This window comes from Somniosus microcephalus, chromosome 3, assembly GCF_052327205.1.
Source record: "Somniosus microcephalus isolate GS21.2 chromosome 3, FLI_Smic_1.0, whole genome shotgun sequence".
Classification (NCBI taxonomy): Eukaryota; Metazoa; Chordata; class Chondrichthyes; order Squaliformes; family Somniosidae; genus Somniosus; species Somniosus microcephalus.
In genome coordinates this window covers 29352661-29365678 of record NC_140989.1, presented here as the reverse complement: position 1 = coordinate 29365678, position 13018 = coordinate 29352661, and the positions used below count along the sequence as shown (strand labels likewise).

Genomic DNA, 13018 nt, shown 5'->3' with positions numbered 1-13018 from the left:
CCAGCACCGATCCCTGTGGTACCCCACTGGCCACAGGCTTCCAGTCACAAAAACAACCTTCGACCATCACCCTCTGCCTTCTGCCACTAAGCCAGTTTTGTATCCAATGTGCCAAGGCACCCTGGATTCCATGGGCTCTTACCTTCTTGACCAGTCTCCTGTGCGGGACTTTATCGAAGGCCTTACTGAAATCCATGTATACCACATCCACTGCGTTACCCTCATCCACACACCTAGTCACCCCCTCAAAAAATTCAATCAAATTAGTCAGACATGATCTTCCCTTGACAAAGCCATGCTGACTATCCCTGATTAATCCTTGCCTCTCCAAGTGGAGACACATTTTGTCCCTCAGGATTTTTTCCAATAATTTTCCTACCACTGATGTTAGGCTCACTGGCCTGTAGTTCCCCGGTTTTTCCCTACTACCCTTCTTGAATAATGGTACTACATTAGCGGTTCTCCAGTCCTCTGGCACATCCCCTGTGGCCAGAGAGGTCCTGAATATATGTGTTAGAGCCCCCGCAATCTCCTCCTTTGCCTCACACAGCAGCCTGGGATACATTTCATCCGGGCCTGGGGATTTATCCATTTTTAGGCCAGCTAAAACCGCCAATACCTCCCCCCGCTCGATGTTAATATGTTCGAGCATATCACAGTCCCCCCGCCCTATTTCTATGTCTACATCGTCCTTCTCCATAGTGAAAACAGACGCAAAAAATTCATTCAGAACCCCTCCTACATCTTCCGGCTCCACACACAGATTGCCACTTTTGTCCCTAATGGGCCCTATTTTTTCCCTAGTTATCCTCTTACCCTTAATATACTTATAAAACATCTTCGGATTTTCCTTTATTTTGCTTGCCAGTGTTATTTCATGGCCCCTCCTTGATCTCCTAATTTCTTTTTTAAGTATCCCCCTGCACTCTTTGTACTCCTCTAGGGCTTCCTCCGTCTTTAGCCTTTTGTATCTACCAAAAGCCCTCCTTTTTTTCCTAATCCATTCCCGTATATCCCCTGACATCCAAGGTTCCCTGTGGTTTTTGGAACCACCCTTGACCTTTACGGGAACATGTTGCCATTGTATGTTCTCAATCTCCCTTCTGAAAGCCTCCCATTGCTCCGATGCGGATTTTCCTACAAGTAGCTGATCCCAGTCCATTTTGGCCAGATCCTGCCTTATCCTATTAAAATCGGCCTTCCCCCAATTTAGAACCTTTATTTCCAGCCCATCCCTGTCCTTTTCCATGGCCACCTTAAATCTTACCATATTATGGTCACTATCACCAAAGTGCTCACCTACTAGCACTTTTTCCACTTGGCCGGCCACATTCCCGAGAATTAGGTCCAGTACCGCCCCCTCTCTTGTAGGACTTTCTACATGCTGGCTCAAAAAGCTCTCCTGGATGCACTTTAAGAATTCTACACCCTCTGAGCCTTTCACACTCTGACTATCCCAGTTAATATTGGGGAAGTTGAAATCCCCCATTATTATTACCCTATTATTTGCACATTTCTCTGAGATTTGCCTACATATCTGTTCCTCTATCTCCCCCTGACTGTTTGGAGGCCTATAGTACACTCCCAGCAAAGTGCTTGCCCCCTTTTTGTTTTTAAGCTCCACCCATATGGCCTCATTAGAGGACCCTGCTAATATATCATCCCTCCTTACTGCAGTAATTGACTCCTTAATTAATATTGCGACACCCCCTCCTCTTATACCTCCCCCTCTGTCTCGCCTGAAGATTCTGTACCCCGGAATATTGAGCTGCCAGTCTTGCCCTTCCCTCAACCATGTCTCCGTGATAGCAACAATATCATACTCCCATGTGTTTATCAACACCTTCAGTTCATCCACCTTATTCGCAAGACTCCTTGCATTAAAATAGATGCCATCCAGCCTTGCCCTTATATATTTGCCCTGTCTACCAAGCTGACTTGTTTTTTTCTCTATAATTGGCAGCACATCCCCCCCTATTTCAGCTCCCCTCTGTATCCCATCCCCCTGCCAAGTTAGTTTAAACCCCCCCCAACAGTGCTAGCAAACCTCCCCGCAAGGATATTTGTCCCGCTCTGGTTCAGGTGCAACCCGTCCGACTTGTACAAGTCCCACCTTTCCCAGAAGCAGGCCCAGTGATCCAGGAAAGTAAAACCCTCCCCCCTACACCAACTCTTTAGCCACGCATTCATCTGCTCTATCCTCCCATTCCTATACTTACTAGCACGTGGCACTGGGAGTAATCCAGAGATTACAACCTTTGAGGTCCTGCTCTTTAATCTGTTACCTAGCTCCCTAAATTCTTGATGCAGGACCTCATCCCTCTTTTTACCTATGTCGTTGGTACCAATGTGGACCACGACCATTGCCTGTTCACCCTCCCCCTCCAGAATGCCCTGCAGCCGCTCAGTGACATCCTTGACCCTGGCACCAGGGAGGCAACAAACCATCCTGGATTCACGTCTACGGCCATGTGTGAATGGTTACAGCAGAACAGCAGAGGCGGAGGAAAGCCTGGAAAATCTGGCAAAGCGGAGAAGGCTCCCATGGCCCAGGAATGTGGTGGAAGAAAAATACAATCATTAATATTGGGCCAGAAATTCGGGTGCCCACGGGTGAGTACGCGCTGGGTACTCACGCGTAGGCCCAACGAAAGTGCCGGTTTCGTGCATGCACTGCGCATGCGCGGGAAACCGGAACTTCCATTCCCTTAAAGGAAGGGGTTCACAGGTCGAACGCGCGCGCCGGAGAGGCAGCGCGTACGCCTGGAACTTGCGTTTTTTTCCAAGTTTCTCCGGGAGGGCAAGTCTCTAGCAGCTACGCTTTTAAAAAGCAGTCGCAAGGCCTGCTTTTAACAAGGTAAGTGGTGAATTAAGTAAAATTAAAACATTTTTTCCACAGGTTTATTATTTTTAAATACTTTAATGAAAGGTAAGTTTATTTTTAGCCCCGTTCAAAACTGTAATTAATTTTTTCAAAAATTTAAATTATTATTTAAAAGTTATTTTATGTAATTTATAGTTATTTTAAAAATGTGGTTTTTAAAAAAAAATTATTTGAAGTTTTAGTTATGTTTTGGAGCCGAACTCTATTCATAAATTTGACAGGTCTTCCTGTCAAATCTATGAATAGAGATTCCCTGCTACGATTGGCTCTCCATGGCCCACGTGATCCCAGGGGACGCTTCGAACTAACTGCGCCCCTGGGATACGCAAGCACTGCGCGCCGGCAGTTTGAGGAGGCCCAGGATCGGAATCCCACGCGGGCCCACAGCACAACGGCCGGCGCGCTAGGTAAGTGCAGGTCGGGGGCTTGCACCCGCGGGAAGCCCCCGACCCAAATTTCTGGGCCAATGGGTGCAGACCACCCCACTGTAGAAATACCAATAGGAGATCTCTATCCCAAGCACTAGCCTACTCCTCCCCAATTGCAATAGTTCTGGTGCGCCTATCCGACGTTACCAGCACCTGCTGTCTGAGAGAAAATGAGAGCAGTGGTTAAGGTCTGAAGTTGTTAAAGGCAATGTTACGGCCAGGGGGCTGTGAAGTGCCTAGTGGTATGATAAGGTGCTATTCCTCGAGCTTGCATTGAGCTTCATTGAGCAACAGTATAGGAGGCCAAGGACAAAGAGGTCAGAGTGAGAGTGGGACGAAAAATTAAAGTGGTGAGCAACCGGAAGCTCAAATGTCACATTTGCGAACTTAACGGAGGTGTTCAGCAAGGCGATCACCCAATATATGTTTGGTCGCCCCAATGTAGAGGAGACTGCATCGTGAGCAGTGAATACAGTATACTAAATTGGAAGAAGTACAAGTAAATCCCTGTCTCACCTAGAAGGAGTGTTTGTGTCCCTGGGCGGTGGCAAGGGAGAATGTGAAAGGGCAGGTGTTGCATCTCCTGCACTTGCATGGGAAAGTGCCAGATGAAGGAGTGGATTAGGGTGTCATAGAGGGGACAGTCCCGTTGAAATGCTGAATGGGGAGGGGAAGATGTGTTTGGTGGTGGGATCATGCAGGAGGTGGCGGAACTGGCGGAGGATGATCTGTCGAATGCGGAGGCTGGTGGGGTGCAAGCTGAGGACAAGGGAGACTCTATCATGGCTCGAGGAGAGAGGGGAAGGGGTGAAGGCATTACTGTGAGAAATGGGATGGACATGGTTGAATGCTTCATCTACCGCAGTGACGGAGGGGGTGGGGTGCAGGGTAATCCCAGCTGAGGAAAAAGGAGCATATTTAGGTAGTTCTGGTGGGGAATGTGGCATTGTCTATAGTTTATAACTGCTTGAAACCTTTCCTTTTTGTAACATTGAACTTCAGATATCTAGCAGACCCAAAGTCTATGACCTAGACAGAAGAAATATTTCCCCTTCCCCTAGTGGCTCAGTTGGTAGCACCTCTCGCCTCTGAGTCAGAAAGTCGTGAGCACAAAAATCTAGGCCGACACTCCAGTGGAGTGCTGAAGGAATGCTACACTGTCAGAGGTGCTGTCTTTCAGATGAGATGTTAAACCGCGGCCCTGTCTGCTCTCTCAGGTGGATGTAAAAGATCCCATGGCACTATTTTGAAGAAGAGCAGGGGAGTTAGCCCCGGTGTCCTGACGAATATTTACCATTCAATCAACATTACTAAAACAGATTATCTGGTCATTATCACATTGCTGTTTGTGGGAGCTTGCTGTGCGCAAAGTGGCTCCTACATTACAACAGTGACTACACTCCAAAAAGTATTTCATTGGCTGTGAAGCACTTTGGGACAGCCGGCGGTCGTGAAAGGCGCTATATCAATGCAAGTCTTTCTTTCTTTACAAAGAAATGAATGGGTGAAAGAAGCTGGGAATTAGGAACTGACGTAAGAAAACTACTAGGCACTTGGTCTAAGCGTTAAACAAAGCTTTAATCAACTGTTTTTCAACATGGAGATCTAGTTGTGTCCTTCACTAGTTCCTGTTAAAGAATGTCCTGAGCAAGCTGGGCCCATGCCCGAGTATTTATACTCTCCCTGGACAGCACCACCAGCAGGCCGCCCAGTATTATTTCATAGGTCATTTCCACATGAATGACAAGATTCATGTCAGGAACTGTGTGCTCAATAAGGATGAGCATCCTAACCTCATCCATGTTCACATGCAGCAGTTCCAGAATCTTAATGAATGCACTTTAAACTCTTTGTGGAAGGAGACCACAAATTCACCAAAACAGCTGTTTGTCAGCCTTGTTTCAGCGGTAGCATTCTTGCCTTTGAGTCAGGTTACTTAAGCACATAATGTAGGCCGATACTTCAGCGCAGCACTGAGGGAGTGCCGCACTGTTAAGAGATTCCAATTTTCAGGTAAGGACATTAAAGGGAGGCCCTGACTGTCTGCTCAATATGAATTTAAAAGATCACGTGACACTATTCGAAGAAGAGCAGGACAGATCTCCTGGTGTTCTGGCTGACATTTATCCCTCAACATCACTAAATCAGATTATCTGGTCATTCATCGCATTGCTGTTTGGGGGAACCTTGCGGTGTGCAAATCGGTTTGCGTGTTTGCCTACAACACACCTGTGCCTATCCTCCTATGGTTGTAAAGCACTTATCCGGAGGCCGTGATAGGTGCTATATAAATGCAAATAACTACTTTCATTCTTCTTTATTAATCTCCCCAAGGAAGAGACAAAGCTCCTCAAATATCAGATCGTACTACTCTGCAGTGTGAGAAAAATGAACTTAGCATAAACTCTATTGCTGATCAAACCAGGAAATCCCAGCCTTGGTTTACATTCACAGTCTTTCATTATTTAAGAACAAATTTGATAAGCCTGCAACTCTGGTTAATTGGCCATTGTGAATTAAATCAATTCTCCTGCTTTCCTCCCTTCCATCACTATCAAAAAAGAAAGGATTTACAGGTACTTTACACTCAGCCTAATTAGGTACTGGCCCAATGGATGAGAAAGTAGCAAATGTGACCACCATCTTTAAAAAAAAAGGGGGACAAGGGATGAACTTTCAAACTACAGACCTTTGAACCTTAACTCCATTGTTGGGGACATGTTCAAGACTTTGATAGGGGTAAACATTAAGGATTATCACTTATCTGCTGGTCAGGCTCCAGGAGCTGGCATAACCTGTCACAGCCTCCCTGGTGAAACAAAGATGGCGAATGCAGGTGTCTTCAGATGTGCCTGGGTCGGAGAATGTAGTTGCTGGACCAATTTGCCGGGGGGGGGGGGGGGCGGGGACACACCAGATAGATGAAGTACAAGTGTACCTTTTTTTTTTTGCTCTGTCTGAGCCCCTCTTCCTACTCCAAACCCAAAACAGGTATTGGCAGGCCAATGGAATGCCTATGCTGAGCCATGTGATTGGAGCTGAGGTGGGCAGATGCTGCAGCTCGATGCAAAATGAACTTTGCACTGCAAAATATCAGTCGCAATTTGCTGGGGCAAAACAACCTATTGTACAAAGGTTAATGCAGAAAAAACAATATGGCAAGATAAAAAAAAAATTCTTCTTAGGCAGTCCCTCGGAACCGAGGATGACTTGCTTCCACATTAAAAATGAGTTTGCAGGTGATTGATGAGCCTAATGCGGGACCTACAGTCTCTGTCACAGGTGGGGCAGACGATGGTTGAAGGGGGCGGGTGGGTGGGGTGCTTGGGTTGACGTGCACTCCTTGCGCTGCCTGCGTTTGGCTTCTGCTTGCTCCCGGCGAAGAGACTCGAGGTGTTCGCTGCCTTCCCGGATGCTTCTCCTCCACTTTGTGCGGTCTTGGGCCAGGGATTCCCAGGTGTCGGTGGGCTGTTACACTTTTTCAAGAAGGTTTCGAGGGTGTCCTTGAAGCATTTCCTCTGCCCACCTGGGGCTTTCTTGCCATGTCGGAGCTCCGAGTAGAGCGCTTGTTTTGGGAGTCTCGTATCGGGCATGCGGACAATGATCCGTCCATCGGAGCTGATCGAGCGTGGTCAAAGCTTCGAAGCTGGGGCTGATGGCCTGAGCGAGAACACTGACGTTGCTGCGCCTGAAAGCAGGCTCCCAAAATACTGGTCAGACAGAGCTTGAAGAATAGATGTTCTGCAGGGAAAAGCAAGGCAGCCACTGAGCAACCCAATCTAAAGAGGCGAATAGTGGACAAAGAGTGGAGCAGTGATGAAATCAAGCTAATCTGTGATGGGTCCTGTTAATATGTATTGTGGTAAACCACTTTTATCGTTACACTATGGTTCTCACTGTTATATCGTTACACTATGGTTATCACTGTTTACACTGTTGTATCACTACACGAGGTCGCCTCTTGTCACGCTGTTATACCTGGGCTGACCACTGCTGACTCCGCCCATGGCTCCACCTACTTGCCCAGGTATAAAGGTGGTCGACTGGCTGGTATTCCTCCTTGTTGGATCCGATCACCCACGAGGGTGGGCTCTGTTATTTAGCCAATAAAAACCTATAGTTACTGTCTTAACTCGTCGCTTTTCATTGGATGAATTGATAGGTATATCAAGTATTTAAAAACATTTTCAGGGGCTATAATGAAGCCAGCAGGTGCCTGGTCTCAATAAACCTTTAAAAGTCTTCTTTTGCCAAATCATTGCGTTCGGACCTACCTGCCTGATTCTGCGTTGGTCGTGTGCTGGGTGCAAGGGCCTGCTCCCCGAGTCCAGCATTGGGCGATCAGCCCTGGAGATACTGAGAGATGTAAAGTTCCAATGTGAAGGTTGTGGCCCACAACTTTATCCAAACACCATGAAAAACAAATATGAACGCGCAGCAATGAAATGTAATAATTCTGGAGATAATAAATGTGGAGGACAAAATTCACCAAACAAAAACCTTTTTCAAATATGGTTTTGCACCAGGGTTTCTTTTCATAAAAGTACAACAATTGCGATTTAAAAATAAATCGAGCGTATCCATTTATTTGAAATCTTGCTAATTATGAGTAGGTTTGCCATTTCCGTTGTTCTAAGAATTTTTCCATACAAGATTGACAGTTCTTGAAAAATGCTAACGTGTTCAGTTTTCTTCCACAGTCATCATTGCTGCAAAATCTTTATACAGGATAATATTTTTATCTGGATCCACAGCAGCCGACAACATCTCTTCCATCTCCTCTTGTGTAAATGGCTCCCCTTTGGATTGAAAGAATAACACAATCACTTCTTTTTTCACTCTTCCCAAGGAACAGAATTTTATTTTTAAATTACGACATTCATGGGAATGGCCTACACAAGCCAATTTAAATTCTCAATGTGAAGCTTGAAGAAGCAACTTCACGGCCATTATCAGTACAAAAATGTAAAAGCACGCTGGCAGCTGTGCATTTTTGTATCCGAGAGCAGGAATATAAAAACAATGGCACGCAGATACCCACCTCCAATTTGTGGAACCAAATATGAAGTGGGAAGGAAGGCAGAGTCCAAATACTTATAAACCTCACTGCAACACCATTATTACAAATCTCTCATAATAACAAATATTTACGCCGGTTTTGTCTGAAGTTGTACTGAAGCTGTGACAGGTGCTTCCCCCCGATAAGAACTACTGTTTGTAATAAACACACCTGTATGTAATGAAAGCATATATAAATATTTTTATGCTTTTTGCACACGTTACCATGAACGCTTTAATAATAAATGGACCAAACACAAATAAAATCCGATTTGCACAGGTGCTAAAGCATTTCTAAGGAGCAGATATACTGATGCATCTTTACTGCACTGAGGAAAAAGAACCTGCATTTACGTGGATTCTCCGGATATCACAAAATGTTTCACAGCTAATTCATTACTTTTGAATTGTAGTCATGGTTGTTGTGTAGGCAAACATTCACTCACAGCAAGGTCCCACAGTGTGGTAAATGATCAGTTAATCTGTTGTTGGTGGTGTTGGTTGAGGGATATATGTTGACCAGGACACCAAGAGAACAACCATGCTGTTTTTCAAATAGTGCCATGGGATCTTCTGCATCCACCTGAATAGGGAAACGGGGTAGGTACTTCACATCAAGTATTCCTGGCCATGATTTTGCTGCACCTAGTCTACATGGAATAAAACATACAGCGATGTGAGTAACATGTGTGAGCACTTTTATCTGCTACAGACACAATGGGCTGGATTTTTCCAACCTTGACGGGTCCGGGGCGGGCAACGTTGGTGGCATGTGGGGACCCCGCATCCATCTCGATCCCGGCCTCCAACAAGATTTTCCATTGATAGGGCTTGTTAAGCCCACCCTGCAAGGTGCCTGGCCAAGTAATAGGAAGCGGGTCTGATGACATCATTTGATGATGCATCATCAGCTGGTTTCCTTAAAGGGACCATGGCCACATTGATTTTGACAGTTCTGTTGTCAGTGTTCTGCAGCATTAAGGTGCTACAAACACTGACAAGCACTGCACAAAGGTGCACGGCTGCACCCAGGCTCTCCCATGACTCCCTCCATATGCTTATGGAGGGAATCACAGCACACAGGGAGGTCCTCTTCCCTTCCAATAGGCGGAAGAGACCTTCCCAGGAGACCAACGCAGTCTGGTTGCACATTGCCCAGGAGGGCACAAGCAGGGATGTGGTCAGGAGGACCAGGCTGCAGTAGCGCAAACCTTTCAATGATCTCAGTAGATCACGAAATGTTAGTACAAAGCCACACTAAACCTCATTCTGCTGTGCCTCTCATTACATCTCCATCACTCTGCCTTCCCTACCCTACTCCTGCACACACCAACTTACCTTGCACCTCCACCCACCCCTCTCTATCTACATTATCACTTCCCCATCTTACTAGCCACCCCTCACACTCACTCTCACCCTAGTCCAATCATACTAAATAACAACACACAAGGGTAGGCACTTGAGTGTTTTATCCAATGTTCATGTAAAGTTTCTGTTAATGTGGTGTCAAACACTGAAATCTTTACTTTCAACACTTTGCCTTCTTGGACAGAGTTGTGTGCACCTTTGGAACTGGCTTAGTGAGTTGCAGTGAATGGTGAGGCCTAATGGTACCCACCCCCCCCCGCCCCCCCATGGTGATGAGTGTGAAAGGAATGGCTTGGCCATTGCAGTGATGCTTTATGGTGTTGGTGTGGGGTGGTGCCAAACTGGCGCAGCATGTGGCAGCCAGGGTGTACAGCGTCAAGTGAAGTAAATGTGGCCATGGGGAGGCCATCCCTGGCATCCTGGGCAGCAATGGGGTCGGGTGCTGATGCCTGATGCCCTGTGTCCTGTGCAGCATCAGGTGATTGCGGAGAAGGTTGGTGCTGCTGGTGTGCCTGGTGATGCTGGTGTGTTTGGTGATGTTGATGTTGGGGCTGATCGTGGTGGGATTCTGAGGGCCAAGGTGAGAGTTTTTCAAGGGCACCGATGCTGATGGAATAGATGGCAGCTGAAGCTGAGATGACAGAAGCGATCTGTCAATGGTGAGAGAGGTTGCTCGAAGGAGGTGACACTGGATAGAGAGTTTGCTCCAAACCTCCATAAAGCTGAAAAGTGTATTCCAAATCCTGAAGGCTCCAGCTTCTAAGATTGGAAATTGAACAGCTGTGAAATGGTAGCTTTTATACCACTTTTGCAGCTGTCAACTATTCACAGTGATGGCGAGTCATTGATAACCCAACACACTTATCTGACGTGATCTCCGAGTGCCGAAAACCTCAGAAAAAACATGGAAAAATCATTAGGACTTGGTAAAATGCTGCTTAAATACCTTTAAGCAGCTTCTTAAGTATCTCAATTGCCTGACTCGCTGCTTAGTGTCGGGTCTGCAAACCGCAGGCAGAGCCGGCACTGGGGAAATTAACAAGGAGGCAGGTTCAGAGCGGACTTCTGCCCCGCTGACAATCACTGCCATTTTGACAGTGAACCCACCTCCGAACCCACCCTCTGAGCACTGGCAAAATTCAGCCCATTAATATATTCAGCATGAGCACATGTCCTTTCACTGCTCTGGATAGTATCGTTCTGTAAGACAGTTTTAAATCAAAACGAGGCCTTTGTAAGCAGTATCTGCTGCACTGTGAAGATCTGTCAACTTTCAAGCTAATGTATTCTACACATGTGAACACAGTTACTGTCTCCTTGTATTGTCTTAAACAAATTAAAAGTCTCTCTGCTTGTTTGGATTCCTACTGATATGTTTGCTGATATTTCTGCTCAAATTGCTTTAGCAGTAAATTACATTTTTAAATTTAAATCTTAAATTGCATTAAAAGAAATGTGCAAGTAATTAATTCAGAGGTTCAGGTTTTCATTTGCTGCTCAACTGTGATTTATGCATATCACGACTGAACACATGAATGCACAATTCTCCCCACTGCATTTAGGCAAAGTAATTGTGCGCCCAGAATGGTTGCTGCCTTGAATAAATTATTGAGGGGTATGTGTGGACTTTTGCCCATGAGAAAGAGCTATTCCCACTCTGGGCATACTCGGATACCTCACTCAAGTGGTCATTCTTCATATGTGAGCCTCGACAGTAAACGCTGGCAAGCTATTCCACTGTGGGAGGCATCATAGTCACATCTGATCCTGTCCCAAAGAGAGTTACAAGAGGAATGCCCTAACATTAGCACTGTCAGAAACAACTTAAAGGGTATAGTTCTTATGATTCTCCCTGTTGGAGGCGGGCTTTTAAAAAAAAAAGTGGTATGGGGAGGGCTTTATTGTGGTATTGGGGTGGGGGGCATGTGAAAAAAAGAACATTGTGCATAGGGGAAAAGAAACAAACAATACTACAAAACACTAGCAGAATTACCATTAAAAATGGCTGAATTTGCTCCATCCTCCCCACAATGTAGTACAGGTTGTGAAACTGTATAATCAAAACGTAACACATTTGAAGGCTGAAGTACAAGTGACAGTGGTAAAAACTAATGCCTGCACAGCTACTGATAGAAAGACACGGATTATCAAGTATAGTCAGCACGGATTTGTTAAGGGAAGGTCGTGTCTAACAAACTTGATTGAATTTTTTGAGGCAGTAACAAGGAGGGTAGATGAGGGTAGTGCGTTTGATGTAGTTTATATGGACTTTAGCAAGGCTTTTGATAAGGTTCCACATGGCAGACTGGTCACGACGTTAAAAGCCCATGGGATCCAGGACAAAGTGTCAAGTTGGATTCAAAACTGGCTCGGAGACAGGAAGCAGAGGGTAATGGTTGATGGGTGTTTTTGTGACTGGAAGGCTGTTTCCAGTGGGCTCCCGCAGGGCTCAGTACTAGGTCCCTTGCTTTTTGTGGTATGTATCAATGATCCTAGACTTGAATATAGGGGGTATGATTAAGAAGTTTGTGGATGATACTAAAATCGGCTGTGTGGTTGATACTGAAGAATGAAGCTGTAGACTGCAGGAAGATATCAATGAATTGGTCAGGTGGGCAGAACAGTGGCAAATGGAATTTAATCTGGAGAAGTGTGAGGTAATGTATTTGGGGAGGGCTAACGAGGAAAGGGAATACACATTAAATGGTAGGACACTGAGTAGTGTAGAGGAACAAAGGGACCTTGGAGTGCATGTCCACAGATCCCTGAAGGTAGCAGGCCAAGTAGATAAGGTGGTTAAGAAGGCATACAGAATGCTTGCCTTTATTGGTCGTGGTATAGAATACATGAGCAGGGGGGGTTATGCTTCAACTGTATAAAACACTAGTTAGGCCTCAGCTAGAGTACTGCGTGCAGTTCTGGTCACCACATTACAGGAAAGATGTGATTGCACTAGAGAGGGTACAGAGGAGATTTACAAGAATGTTGCCGGGAGTAGAGAATCTTAGCTATGAGGAAAGACTGGATAGGCTGGGTCTGTTTTCCTTGGAACAGAGGAGGCTGAGGGGAAACCTTATTGAGGTGTATAAAATTATGAGGGGCATAGATAAAGTGGATAGAAAGGACCTATTTCCCTTAGCAGAGGGGCCAAAAACCAGGTGGCACAGATTTAAAGTAATTGGTGGAAGTTTGAGAGGGGATTTGAGGGGAAATTTCTTCACCCAGAGGGTTGTGGGGGTCTGGAACTCACTGCCTGAAAGGGTGGTAGAGGCAGGAACCC

At 45.8% G+C, this 13018-nt stretch overlaps 1 protein-coding gene across 1 annotated transcript in view; it reads right to left on the bottom strand.

Annotated features, from left to right (window-relative positions):
- Positions 1 to 7870: 7870 nt before the first annotated feature.
- The window catches only part of drc8 (dynein regulatory complex subunit 8), a 79182-nt gene continuing 74034 nt past the window's right edge, over positions 7871 to 13018 (bottom strand). Inside the window, exon 7 of the mRNA XM_085979788.1 lies at positions 7871 to 8111. Coding sequence (XP_085835914.1) covers positions 7996 to 8111 — 116 coding nt within the window. The 3' untranslated portion in view covers positions 7871 to 7995. The remainder of the gene's footprint in view (positions 8112 to 13018) is intronic.